This window comes from Vombatus ursinus, unplaced genomic scaffold (assembly GCF_900497805.2).
Source record: "Vombatus ursinus unplaced genomic scaffold, bare-nosed wombat genome assembly UNPS02005659.1, whole genome shotgun sequence".
NCBI lineage: Eukaryota > Metazoa > Chordata > Mammalia > Diprotodontia > Vombatidae > Vombatus > Vombatus ursinus.
Genome location: NW_020945437.1, coordinates 4,981,759 through 4,995,167, shown reverse-complemented (window position 1 = coordinate 4,995,167; position 13,409 = coordinate 4,981,759). Strand labels below are relative to the sequence as shown.

The following is a 13,409-nucleotide window of genomic DNA, read 5'->3' as shown; positions in this document are numbered from 1 at the left end:
GATAGATAGATAGATAGATAGATAGATAGATAGATAGATAGATAGATAGATAAATAGATAAATGATAGATATATGAGCTATATATAGGTAGAGAGAAATCTCTCTCTACATATATATGTATATATATACACATATATATACATATATAGTATGTGTATGCATATATATTCCAAATATATATTTATGGAAAACATATATAGAATGGATATGTATGTAGACATATATCTATATAGATATGTATATAAATATATATCTACATCTATATACATAAATTTTCCCCTCTATATATGATTGATAGATAGATAAATAGATAGGTAGACAGACAGACAGACAAAGAATAATTAAAGGTAATTTGTGGAGGAGAGGGTGGAAATGCTCTAGCCGCCAGGGGGATCAGGAAAGAGCACACGTAGGAAGTTGCACTTGAGCTGAGATTTGTTGGAACCTAGGAATTAAAAGAGGCAGAGATAAATCAAGATTATATTCCAAACAAGGGGAATAGCCTAGGGAGGCAAAGGGACAGAGGTGGTGAATACCAGAAATTGTATTGGGTGAAATTATCTTGATTTCGGGACTTTTTCAGCTATGCTTAGCAACCCAGGAAAACAGAGAAACAGATGTGGATGTTGACAACGAGGATGAAAGGGTGCCCCAGAAGCTAGGATGAGCAGGTTAAAATTTTTAGAATATTAACAGGAGCAAGAGATTCAAGGGTGGGACCTCGTGAAACATTAAACTGGCAGACCATGGAATCAAGACTGATTATTGGGGCAAATAAAGCCAGAGTTGGGAGACAGGGAAAATGAGGAAGGTTAAAAGGCCAAGAGAAACTGAACTTAATGACCTCTGAGATTCCTTTGAGTTGTAGTCATGAAGATACGCACACATCAGCCCAATTGGGGGGTGGGGGTGGGGTGGAGACTCTGTCTTCCTAGTAACCCTCCAGACAATTCTCAGGGACTTTACAATTTGTGTTCAAGCAGCACTGGCACACTCATCTTTGCTTCAGAGATGGCACTACATGGCACCACTCCACCATAAAGTAATTCTACTCCAGCTGGAGTCATGAAGTATAAGGGCTGGTAAAGTGAACCAAGGACTGAAAATATCCAGAAAAATTTAAATCAATTTCCAGAGGAAAATGTTCACAAGAAAACATGGTAACATACCATATGGAAGATAGTGTATATTTGTCAAAGAAATCAGAGAGCAAACATTTAGGTTTTAGCCAGAAAAGGAATGAAGATGGGGTCCAGGTACAATACAAGAATTGAAACACAATGGAGTTGAGCCATTAATGACAAGGTTCAAATAGATCATACCGAAAAATATCACGATTCCATCATCTTTGTGCCTAGACAAGCACATTTCCTCATCAGTTTGTTTGCTGAAAACAAAGCAAAAGTGAGTTTTTGAAGGATGAAACTAAGTATCCAGTGAAGGAATTTATACATAGTAAAAGAAATAGGCTAGAACTGAAAGGAGCCTTTGCAACTCTTTGTTTGAAACAGTCATCCATGCACAATCCTATTAGTTTTAGTCACTGGTTTAAAAAGACAGACTGCTAAGGATCCCACCCAGTCTCATAATCAGCACAGTTTTAACTCACAGTACAAAATATTACAAAAACACGTGTATTTCTTCAATATGACCAAGTGATCAGTACAATCTGGCCACAACCTGGAGCAATGTCCACAGCCAGAAACATTGGCATGACCAAAAAATATAGGATTAAGCTGACCTGAGGAAAATTTGCTTGGAACTTGGGCTCCTCTGCACAGATTTTCACAAACTCGTTCTGTATAAACAGCTCAGGATTTACAAATCCTCCAGGGAAAGGTTCAGGAACGTGCTCCGAGAAATACTCTGGCAGGGAAATATTCAGGTGGCGAGTTCTATTAGGACTGAGGCAGCCAGGAGGGTGTGCATCGAGATTAGTTTGATATTTCAGGAGCCCTCTAAAATGAAAATACAAGTAAGGGCAGGTAGGGAGAGAAGAAACAAAGATCAGATGCTAGAATAATGGTATTCAACTCTTTGTCTCCTGGATAACTCTTTTAAAATTAGAGATCAATTGAAAAGAGGCAATATAATGCAGAGGTGTCCCACTTCAAGCCTCAGCCATGCCATTTATTAGTCATGTGACCTTGGGATAGTCATGTAAAGTTTCTGGGCCTCAGTTTTCTCATCAGTCAAGTTAGGGGTTATGGATTTAGATTATATGTCCCTTTCATCTCTGAACTATGATAATTCTATGGCCTTGAACAAGTATAGCACCTCATTTTATTCTGGAGATGAGAAAATTAAATCTCCCAATAAACACTCTCCCCAAAAATTTGTCTCAAGCACTTGACTCTCCAATTAACATTTTGCACCAAATGACACAGACAATAAGGACATGGCCCTTTGTAGTATGCTTGGACTTGCTATCCTTAGGGTACAAGAATATCAGGAATACATGTGGCCCAACATGGCAGAATTTCAGAAAAAGCAGGAGGAAAAAAACAAATCCATTCTTATTTTAAAACAGAAAAATAACCTACTTATAATTCAGTTTAATTTCTTTCTTTTGGGTAAGAAGGGATATAAACAGACATTACTCATTCACAAAGAAACATCAAAGATATTTAATAATATGGACCAAAAACTGGACTCCCCCATGGCCTGAACATAATGTGCAAACAACAAGCAGGCTTTTAGTAAACTATTTGCTATTCATTTTCCTTATAAGTACACACACACACAAACACACACACACACACACACACACAGAATCACATGAAATTAACAACAGGCATGGGAACCCAAAACTCTGAACTCTCATCTAAGTCAATTCAAATAAACAATTACAAGGGGCTGCTATGTGCGAGGCATTGGTCCTACAAAGGCAAAAACAAAGGAAAAGAGAGACATTGCTTTCAAGGAACTTAAATTATACTAGGGTGATGCAAAACTGTATACTAAATGTATAAACATAAAGTAACTTTAGAAGGGAGAGGATATTGACTACTGCATGTAGGAAAGGGAGAGGCTTCCCATTGGTGGTGGCACCTGAACTGAGGCTATAAGGAAACTGGGGATTCTAAGAGGAATGGACCATGCAGTCAGAAGGGCGTAAAATGTGGGAGACACAATATTGAGTCTGGGAAACAACTTGTGGAATTTGTTTGCCTGGAGGAAAGAATATGCGAAGGGAAGTGATATAAAATTACTCTGAAAACACTAGGCCCCAGGGTGGAGAGTGAGGATACAGATAGAAGAAGCCTTCAGGAAGGGGGGTATTATTTAAGTTTGGACTTGAAGAATGGAAGGATTTGTACAGATAAATTAGACAGGTGGTCATTCCTGACTAGGGTAATAGGAATGAAGAGCATAATTTGGGAATGAGAATGAAGGTGTGGAAAACCTTATGAAAACTGGCCTAAATGACTTCTACCCAGCTTCAAGGCCCTCAAATCATCTGCCCAAATACATATCCATTTTTGTTTTGTTGTTTGTTTTTAATATTTTTTCACTTATCAAGCATTTTTTTCTCCCTCCCACCTACTCTGACCTACAAGATGGGAAGGTAAAAGAAAGGGGAAGGAAGGGTACTGAAGGGAACAGGAAATGGAAATAGAATGGAATTATCCATTTCTCCCTCTCTCCTTTCCCTCTAGCTCATTTTCTGTGGCCTGGTTCTTTTAATTGCCAGTGGTACTCAGTGACACAGATATCCCTGTAAACCGAATTCAGGAGAAAAAAAAATATTATTAATCTCTCCTACAGACCACTAAGTATCAATGAAGTTCACAAATAATGAACCTTATATTAGACCAGCCTAGTCTTTGTTCTTGTTCCAAAAAAAAAAAATTACAAGAGCAAACAATTCTTTGTAACACTAAAATATAAAATTGTATGAATCTACCTTCTAAATAAATTCTATAGGATAGTATGGTCCCAAAATTTATAAAATATATCCTGCAGAACAGTGAATACATAAAGTAATCAGATAATTCACCCTAGTAGTTAATTTTTAAAGTAAACTAAGAGGAATTCAAAAGGGAAAGTATTAAAAATTTCACTTCAAACAAGTATAAAAAGTAAGGCCAGTGCTGCAGTAACTTGCAAAAAGTGTGCCATGTTTGTGCTTCTGCCATTCTCAAATAGAACCAATGTATACAAAATAAGCAAGTTTGCCTCTGAACTAGAGAACAGGAAAACTGCATTTCTTCAGGCATCCCAGGGGAATGAAGAGTCCCTTGAAAGAAATGAACATGTCAATTCAAGTAGAATATAAAGAAGACAAAGGATGAAAGTAGCAAAGGGCAATCCTAACTTACAGTAGAAGGATGGAAGGTGAAATAATATGATGTAGAAAAGAAAGAGAAAAGTCATAAGGGTCTTCTTGTAGAGAGGAAAACTAAACCCTCTGAGCAGGAAACAGCCTCTTATAAAGCAGAGTTATGATGGAACTCCATAGAAGTTCCTAGGTTATGGGTGAGCTGGTAGGAGAGGAAGAAGAGATGAGTAATGGTGTTGAAGAAGTGGTGCCTGGTCAGTTAGGGATTGGATCAAATGGCCTCTAAGTTCCCTTGCGACTCATGGTTTCCATAATTCTTTTGTAATGTTTCTATTTTAACTTTAATCATAAAAGAAACATGAGTGATGGAAAGGGACAAAAAGATATGAAAAGAGGTAATGATTAAAGATCCAAAGAGGCTTTTCAAATAAAAAGTGTTAAATCTAAGATTATTTACCTACAAAGGACACTCAGTTAAGCATTTAAGATACTACAGGTCAAAGAAAAGCTTTTGTAGAATATCCCAAAAGGTAAGTGAGCTCAATACAATGGGTTATTTTACTGCTATATTTGGAAAGAGTTTAATATTAGCCCTAGATTTAGAAAAAGCACCTCTCAAATTCTGTATTTTATTTTGGATCCTAACCTGTGATTTCATCTATTTAGGTATCTCTCAGTTTGAAAATTCCCTCCACTAAATCATATCAACAACTCTTCTGTAACCTATAATCTTATAAAGTTATCTAGAGGTACTGAGTTTTTTAATTTGCCTGTGTCACAGAGAAAGTAGGTGTCAGAAGCTTCAACATAGGTCTTTGTGGATCCACGGCCGGCTCTCTATCCACTATAGTACATGCATCCTCAATTAATATTAAGGTTTATTTTTTCCAAGCTAACATATACACAATGAACCATTCTATTTCATCATACTTACTCATTGTAATAATAAGGAAACACTCAATCGCATATTAAAAAATAACTTGGATCATACTGAGCAAAAAAAATCATATTGAGCAAAACATAATTAGCCAAAATATGTAAACTAAGGCCATATTAGAAACTAATAATGGAAAAGTTCATGAATCAGACAAATCACAGAGTGGCAAAAAAAAGAAATTGGGATGAGAGTTAGAAGACCTGGGGTCAAGTCCAGACACTCCTTCCTTGAAGCTTAAAAAACCTCTCTGGACCTTAGTTTCCTCATCTTTAAAATGGAGAAATGATACTTGTACTACCCTATTTTACTTCCTTGTGAAGAAAAGTGCTTTGTAAACTACAGAGTACTATACAAATGTGAACTTTGCTCATTATATCTGACCTTGTTCTTACATGAATTACTCTGCCCCCAGTGGAACGTAAGCTCCTCAAGGGTAAGAACTGTTTTGGTTTTTGCATTTCCAGTATTTATCACAGGATCTTCACAAACTTCAACGTTTTCATGGATCTGTGATGCCATTGACAAGGATACTTCCTTGATTAGGGCAAACTGAACTCTACCTACCTTGCCTCAATCTGTGCAATCATCACCTGTCTATATCCTTCTCAGGGAGCCCATCCAATATAATGAGGACCTTCCACTACATTTTGAAATTGACTGGATATCAATGGAGCATGCAAGCTTATCCATCAATTATTCCTTGCTCTTACTATGTGACCCTAGTGATTCTATCAACTTTTGTCATCATGCTTCTCTTTAATGATAACCCTTATGCTGCATCTCCTGCATTATTCATCATTGGTAATATAGTGCAACCTGCTCAGAGCCATCATGTACCTTGCCATGACCTTTTGGATGATCTACAAATTAATTCTTCTATGATGGTGGTACTACATAAATCACACATTACAGAATTATCACAAAAAATATCTATATTATAAAGAGAGATATTTGTTTCATGGGTAGTTTGGGGCCATTCTGAGTACTGCAAAACTTCACAAAATCAATCAAATATGTTTCCTCTGCTCTCCAGCCCCTCCAACTCCATTCTGGACCTAGTCAATTGTCTATGTGAGGTGTTTTTCCAAGGCTTTTGTTTTGATAAGATAAATGTGCTATATGGATTGCCCATCTAACTGTACATCATGTATTTGAACAATAGGCATTCTTTATCCACTTGGTCTTTTCTAGAACACGTCACTAATGATTGTGATTGTGAATCAAAGATTCTGCAGTGTTTGAGGGCTTGATGTGGTTAGTACAATAGATAGTGCAATATCAATTAGACAAAGAATACCCAGGTAATCTCTCATATATAAGGAATACCACTACCATTTGGACATCTTCATAACAGTGGCAAACACTTTTAGTGGCCATATATCTTCCTGTTTTATTACTTTTGTGATATTAATAATCAGAGGGCCATCCAACAAAGAATTCACTATTGTTCCATTTTTCAAGAAATTGTGTACCTTTTTAACATATGCACTGGAGTCAATTTATTAGAGGAAGTGCTATAAGGCAATATTTGCTCAACTGAATCAAATGCCTTTTTTTTCAGTCAATAAAAAAACAAATAAGCGCAGTGGATAGAGCACTAGCCCTGGATTCAGGAGGACCTGAGTTTAAATCCAGCCTCAGACACATAACACTTACTAGCTGTGTGACCTTGGGCAAGTCACTTAACCCCATTGCCTAGCCAAAAAAAAACACAAATAAGCACAGTGACATTCCCTAAATGTGTTAGTCAATTATAGGACTGAAAAAATGTGGTTTGCCTGAGAGTATGGTTTATAAAAGCGTACCTGTTCCCTTGTAAAACTCTCATCAAAGATGTCCTCAATATTTTGCATAGATTATTTTCATAAAAAATTAATTCAGATTAGAAAGAAGGCACACATGTCAGTTGTTACTGATACATTACTGGTTGTCTTTTTCCAATAATAAATTATTATATGTATTATCCAATCTTTGCCATCTACCCCTTTATCATAAATCCAAACCTCTTCTGTGAATATTTGGTTTGGCCCACCTACTCTTCTCATTTTTATTTATGTATCATTTACACATGTTTACATAAACATAAGAGGCAGCTGGATGTTTCAGTGGTTAGAGCACTGGGATTGTAGTCAAGAAGACCTAAGTCCAAATCCAGCCTCAGATACTACCTGTGTGACCCTGGGCAAATCATTTAACCTCTTTTTGCCTTAATCCACTAGAGAAGGAAATGGCAAACCACTCTACTATCCTTGCCAAGAAAACCCCTGAACAGTATTAGCATGCTATGACCCATGGGGTTACGAAGAGTTGGACATGCCTGAATGAAACATAAATATGACTCGGTCTCTTCTACTTATACTGATCTTAAAGTAAAATGTGTGGTAGCCAAAATTTCACTGACAAGAAAATGAGTTTGATATAAAAATCATTTTTTTACGTTTTCTATATGAATATGAACCTCCAAGTGTGTGGTATCCTTAACTATCCTCTGGAAAATAGCTGAAATTTCACCTTCTTTAGCTAAAGCCCAGGCTTCAATGATACTTCCCTGCTGACTATTCAACAAAATACTACTCCCCAACCATCTCTCCCTCACCAGAAACTTAAACTCCATCTTTGAATTTGCGGGTTCTTATATGTGATCTTTTGCCATAATTTGTATTTGTATCTTCAGCATCCCTCTGGTACATAGTAAGTGTTTATTTTATGCTTTATACATCTATCTATCTATCTATGTCTCTCATCAATTTCTCTGAAAGCTTATTATTCCCCCTGCTGTTTCTTACTACTTTATCAGATGATAGTACCCAATCTTTTTTTTTACCATATTCCTCCGAAAGATTTAACAAATGAATCTATACCCTAAATTAGCATTGTCTGTGCTGCCATATCTTTGATTGGCTTATGCACGTTCCAGGTGTGTTTTTTTTTTTTTGCTCATTGTGGAAATTAATTTCCATCAATTAAGCTTCCCTAAATTGTCCAATCTGTGTCAATGTTGGTGCCTTTATCCATTTATCATTGTTTAAGTTTGTCTAAATATGTTGGATTGCCATTGCCTCAGGTGGGTAGGATAGCTTTCCTTCCTTTTATTTTTTTTTCTACCTTGCTATCAATATTGATCTTTGTTCTAACAAGTACATGGTCTGATGACATAGATGCACAAATATAGAAATGGCACATTGGTTAAAAAATCATGTCTTATGCCTGGCAATAAGTAGGAAGGAAAGAAGGAAATAAGCATTTATTAAATATCTACTTTGGGCCAGGAACTATACTAAGCACTTTATAAATATTATCTCCTTCAATTCTCACAACACTGAGATACAGGTGCTGTTCTTATTCCATTTTTATCATAGAGGAACTGAGGCAGATAGGTATTAAATGACTTGCCATGGGTCAGAAGAATCTGTGACCAGATCTGAATTCAGGTGTTCTTGACTCCAGAACCAGCAGTCCATCCACTGAGCCACCTAGATGTCTCTTTAAGTAGACATTTGATAGCTGCTTACTGATCATCAATCAATAAACATTCATTTACATGGCTACTTTATGGCAAGCACCATGCCAAGCATTGGTGATACACAGACAAAAGGGAAATTCACCTCAAGGAGCTTCATTCTAAATGGGGAGATATATACATATATAGGTATATGCAGAAGACATATACAAACCAAATAGAAGGCAAACATCTAAGGAAAGGCACTAGAAGCTGGAGGAGCCAAGGAAGGCCTCTCACACTAGGGGCTGCTTGAACTGAGTTTTGAAGAGAAGCAGGAATTCCATAAGACTGAGCTACGGAGGTTGAACATTCAAGAATAAGGGATGCTCATAGAGCATAGACATAGAGATGTGTGAGGAATGTCAAGTGTGTCAGTTTGCTGGACTATGAAGAGTGATATGTTAAATCAAATTAACAACAAGTGACTACTGTGTACCAGTCATGTGCTAAATGCTAGAGATACAAAAAACAGGAGGAAAAACAATCTCTGCTCTCAACAAGGTCACTGCAATGTCGGGAAGGTCCCATGTTGTAAAAAGTTGTAAATCCATATAGAGTTTATATTTGTTATTATAGTAGCTGACTTTTGATTGCCTATAAGAATAAAATAAATTCAATTTCACTTTTTGTGATGTCATGTGATGCTTACCATTTCAAATATATCCTAATTCTATTCTTAGAAAAAGTATATTGGCATAAGGATACTCTATAGTCTACAAGACTTTATTATCTTTTATTTCTTAGTCTTGAATGATTTTTTTCCAGTATAGTATTTGTCATCCCGCCCTATGCCCACCTTTACATTGCAGCCACTGGTATATTGTTGAATCAATTGAATTTTTGTATAATTTGAGGATCCTGATGGAATTCTTTATAGAATTTCAGTGCAAGCATATAAGAGGAAATTATCTTTGAGTTGATCTTTTTGCAAAAGTTTATAATAAGCACTGCAATTCAAGGTGCGCAAGTGTTTCATGACATGCTACTGATTTCTTTCTGAATGTGTGACATGCTGCTTCTAGTTTTTCTTTGAATACATGATAAAATACAACTCCTATAGCTCCATAATCTGCCTCTCCAAATAGAACCTCTGAGACATCTTCTCATCTTCCCATACTATTTATTTATATCTTCAAGTTCTACAAATAGCAACACTGTCAAGATTGCTATTTTTGGTTCCTCCAGCAGTACATCAACTCGGATCCTTGAATTAAGATATCACATTTCAATTAGAGACAACAAAAATAGGCATTCTTATTACTTTCCCCCCCTTCTCTGCTAACAACATTAAAGAAGTGAAAAGGACCAAGGACCACTTTTTATTCTCTTAGTTTCATAGGTTACTGTGGCCAAATAATTCATAAAATGGCTAGACTATCATTAATGAATCTTCTCTTGTGTATACCAAAAGTGCTTAATGATTTTTTAAAAGAAGTAAAAGCATTTAAAATTTTTCATTATAAAATATCATTGAAATACTTCAGAAGGACACTGAACTACATTAATGAAACAAAAAATGAATAGAATTATGAGTTCTATTTCCTTGAAGTAACATACAATTAACAACATCTTATTTCAATGTCAGTTGATTTTTTTGATCCTCTAATTCCAAAAGTTGGACCAGATGGCTTCCATGGCCCATTCCAACTCTAAATCTAAGACCCCAAGAATATTTGTTGTCCTCAATGTTCCCTAATTTCTAACCTTAAATCATTGTTCAAGCCATTTCTCACTTCTCATTCTCCCCTGCCCCCAACAATATCTTCAACATTGACTTGTTGAATTTTCACCAACACTTCAACATTCAGCTAAACCACTCTTCCCATGAAGATTTTCAGTATCTCCTTGCTCAGATCCAGAAAGACATCTTATTCTTCCCTCCTCCAGTTTTAGCACAAAGTATAACAATTGCACATAGTAGCTAGAGTGATAACTATGATAAGTTTTGGGGTTTTTTTAGAAATGTTGAATTAAGGAATGAATGGTATGGTGTTCTAATGCATATAGAAAAAGTTATAAAAGAACAGATTTTTAATGGTGCTAGATTCTTTTGCTTTAAATGAGGAAACCACTTAAAATTAAAAAAACTAAATTAGTGTGGTATAAGGAGTGATGATTATTGAATCAGAATACTAGGGTTCTAGTCCTAGCTTTATTGCTTACTACCTGAAAAATCATGACCAAGCCATATAACTTTAATGGGCCTTAGTTTCTTCACCTCTAAAATGAAAGTGTTGAACTAGATGATCTTCAACCTTAAATCTATGGGCCTATGAAGAAAAAGGCAGTGTTAAATATAGTTGCTATATTTCATAACTAAATGATTAATAATGGGAAAATGGGAAACAGTAAGGAGAAAGACGTAGTGAATGGTAAAGATTCCTGCTGAATAAAAATCAGTGGTATATGAGAGTAAGGATGTTTATTTCTAAATTATTTTCAATTTTATTGTAATATGCTTCAGAGAAATTTCTAGTTATTTGTAAAATATCTAATGTTATTCTACCATGGATAAATTTTCTTTTTAGTTAGAGTAGAAAGTTTATTTTCTTCATCATTCATTAGAAGGTAATTAAACTATCTTAAAATATATTATATAATATAAATTCTGGATATTATAAATTAAATATACAATTATAATATGAAATTTATTAGACAATATATCTAAAACAGAATAATGTATAAGACATTATAATATTTATTTTCATAATACACATAACACAGTAAAACTACAGCTTCATAATTTATGTTAGAGTCATTTACATTTTCTTGTATTTTCCTGTTACTGTTGTGTGTCTATGAACTGTTAGCTATATGAGCTCCATGAGTTAATGGTGTAATGAACTTAAAAAAAAAAAAACTAATGTGACTTTAGCTCAAAATAATAAAATAATGTCCAAAGCCTGGGGGGAGGGGGAGAGAGGAAATCATTCTAATATAATATTACTGGGTCAGATTTTATCAAGAGTTTTATGTTCCATTGGGGGAAGCATATTTTAAAAGGGAGAGGAAGAAAATGGGATATTCCTAGGCAAAGTAGAATTCAACCAGAGAGGATGACAAGAGCATTGACAGAAAGCATGAATTCTCATCCCAGTCTGCCATGTGGACTTGTCTAAGCTAGGCAATTTATTTCACCTCTCAGACCCTCAGTTTACTCATGGGTAAAATAAGGTAATTGGACTAAACGATCTCTAAGGTCCCTTCCAGATCAAAGTCCTATGATTTTATACTATATAAAATACCTTCTGACTCTAAATACCATGAACTTATGATCCTATACTTAGTTTCAGAAAAAGAAAAGATTTTTAAAAATCTTCCTAACAATTAGAACTGTCCAAAAATGAAATGAGCTATCTCATGAAGTATTTAATTCCAGTATTTGTTCATGTGTGAGCCTAGATTGAAGGACCACTTGTCAGTAATGTTACTGAAAGAAATCATGTTAAACTTAGGGTCTGAATTCTATGACCCTGAATGCTTCCAACTCTGACTCTAAAAAATCAACTATATTTCAATAAATGAGGAATGCTTTTATTGTTATTTTGTTTTGTTTTCCTTTTTTTCTTCAACGGATGCCATAGTTTTTCAGTCATTTTGCTTTTGGATAAAAAACAAACAAATCTGGTTTAACATTAAACACCTAGAAGAGGAGAGAGGATAAATACTAGAAAGTACTTGACAGAAAACAGTTAAATATTATGTAACAATATTTTTGTATGTTAAATATGTATATTAAAATCTTAGTGAATGTAGTATAATCTATGTTCTCTTCCTGCTTATAAAAATTCTTAATAATATTTCAGGGAGGAAATGCCCTATGCTTCTTGAAAACAAAAAATTCATCCATCAAATATTATGATACACTATTTTGCTTTTGTTCAAAGAAAAAATTTAATAGTTTCTGACAATTTTAGTTTGCTTGCCTCTAGCATGAGCACTTTTTTTCTGTAAAGAATTTAGAGCAAAATTCCACTCCTCAAATCCCATAAGAATAGTTCCATTTTTATATAAATGTATAATGTATTTTACTTGTTGAGAGATATTATTAAAGAGTCATCTGATCTCACCAAACAGAATAGGTTTTTTTTTTCTCTTCCATTCAGATTCATACTTAAAATATATACAGGTTTGGACAGAAGTAGTTCTCTAAGACTATAAGTTACAGGTAAACGTAGAAAGGAGTTTCCATACTGGACATTCCCAAAATAGTTGAATTAAACATGTAGGCTAAAAACATTTGGCAAAATCTGCCATTGTAGTGAGTTCATGTACAAAAAGAAAAATATGACAATCTAGGTCAACATTTTATAGAGCTTGGCTGTAGTCTTGGATTTCCCAATGAAAAAGTGTGTAAATTCCAAAAAGTCATGTGCTTAGGCTTGCCCAGGCATATATGATACCTATTCCTTTCCACATCAAAGGACAAATGTGATACCATAGTTCAAAATGTCAATCATCAACTTGGGAAAAACAAAGAAGATTACATTAAGTCATTATTCAGAATTCTAAATTGACTCAGGATTAAATCAAAATCAATATCAAAGATTTAGAGCTAGAAGGAACCTTAGAAATCATCCACTCACAAAATCATTTTACAGATAAGGAAACTAAGGCCTTGAGAGGTTGTGATTAGCCCAAATTCACACAGATATTGAGTTAGAAGATGAAATCAAAACCAAGACCTC

At 35.0% G+C, this 13,409-nt stretch overlaps 1 protein-coding gene across 2 annotated transcripts in view; it reads right to left on the bottom strand.

Moving 5' to 3' along the window:
- Positions 1-13,409, bottom strand: part of NOX4 (NADPH oxidase 4) — a 223,993-nt gene that overhangs the window by 133,954 nt on the left and 76,630 nt on the right. For both annotated transcript variants that reach the window (XM_027848190.1, XM_027848191.1), the window contains one exon: positions 1,742-1,958. In XM_027848190.1, the coding sequence (XP_027703991.1) occupies positions 1,742-1,958 (217 nt within the window). The remainder of the gene's footprint in view (positions 1-1,741; positions 1,959-13,409) is intronic.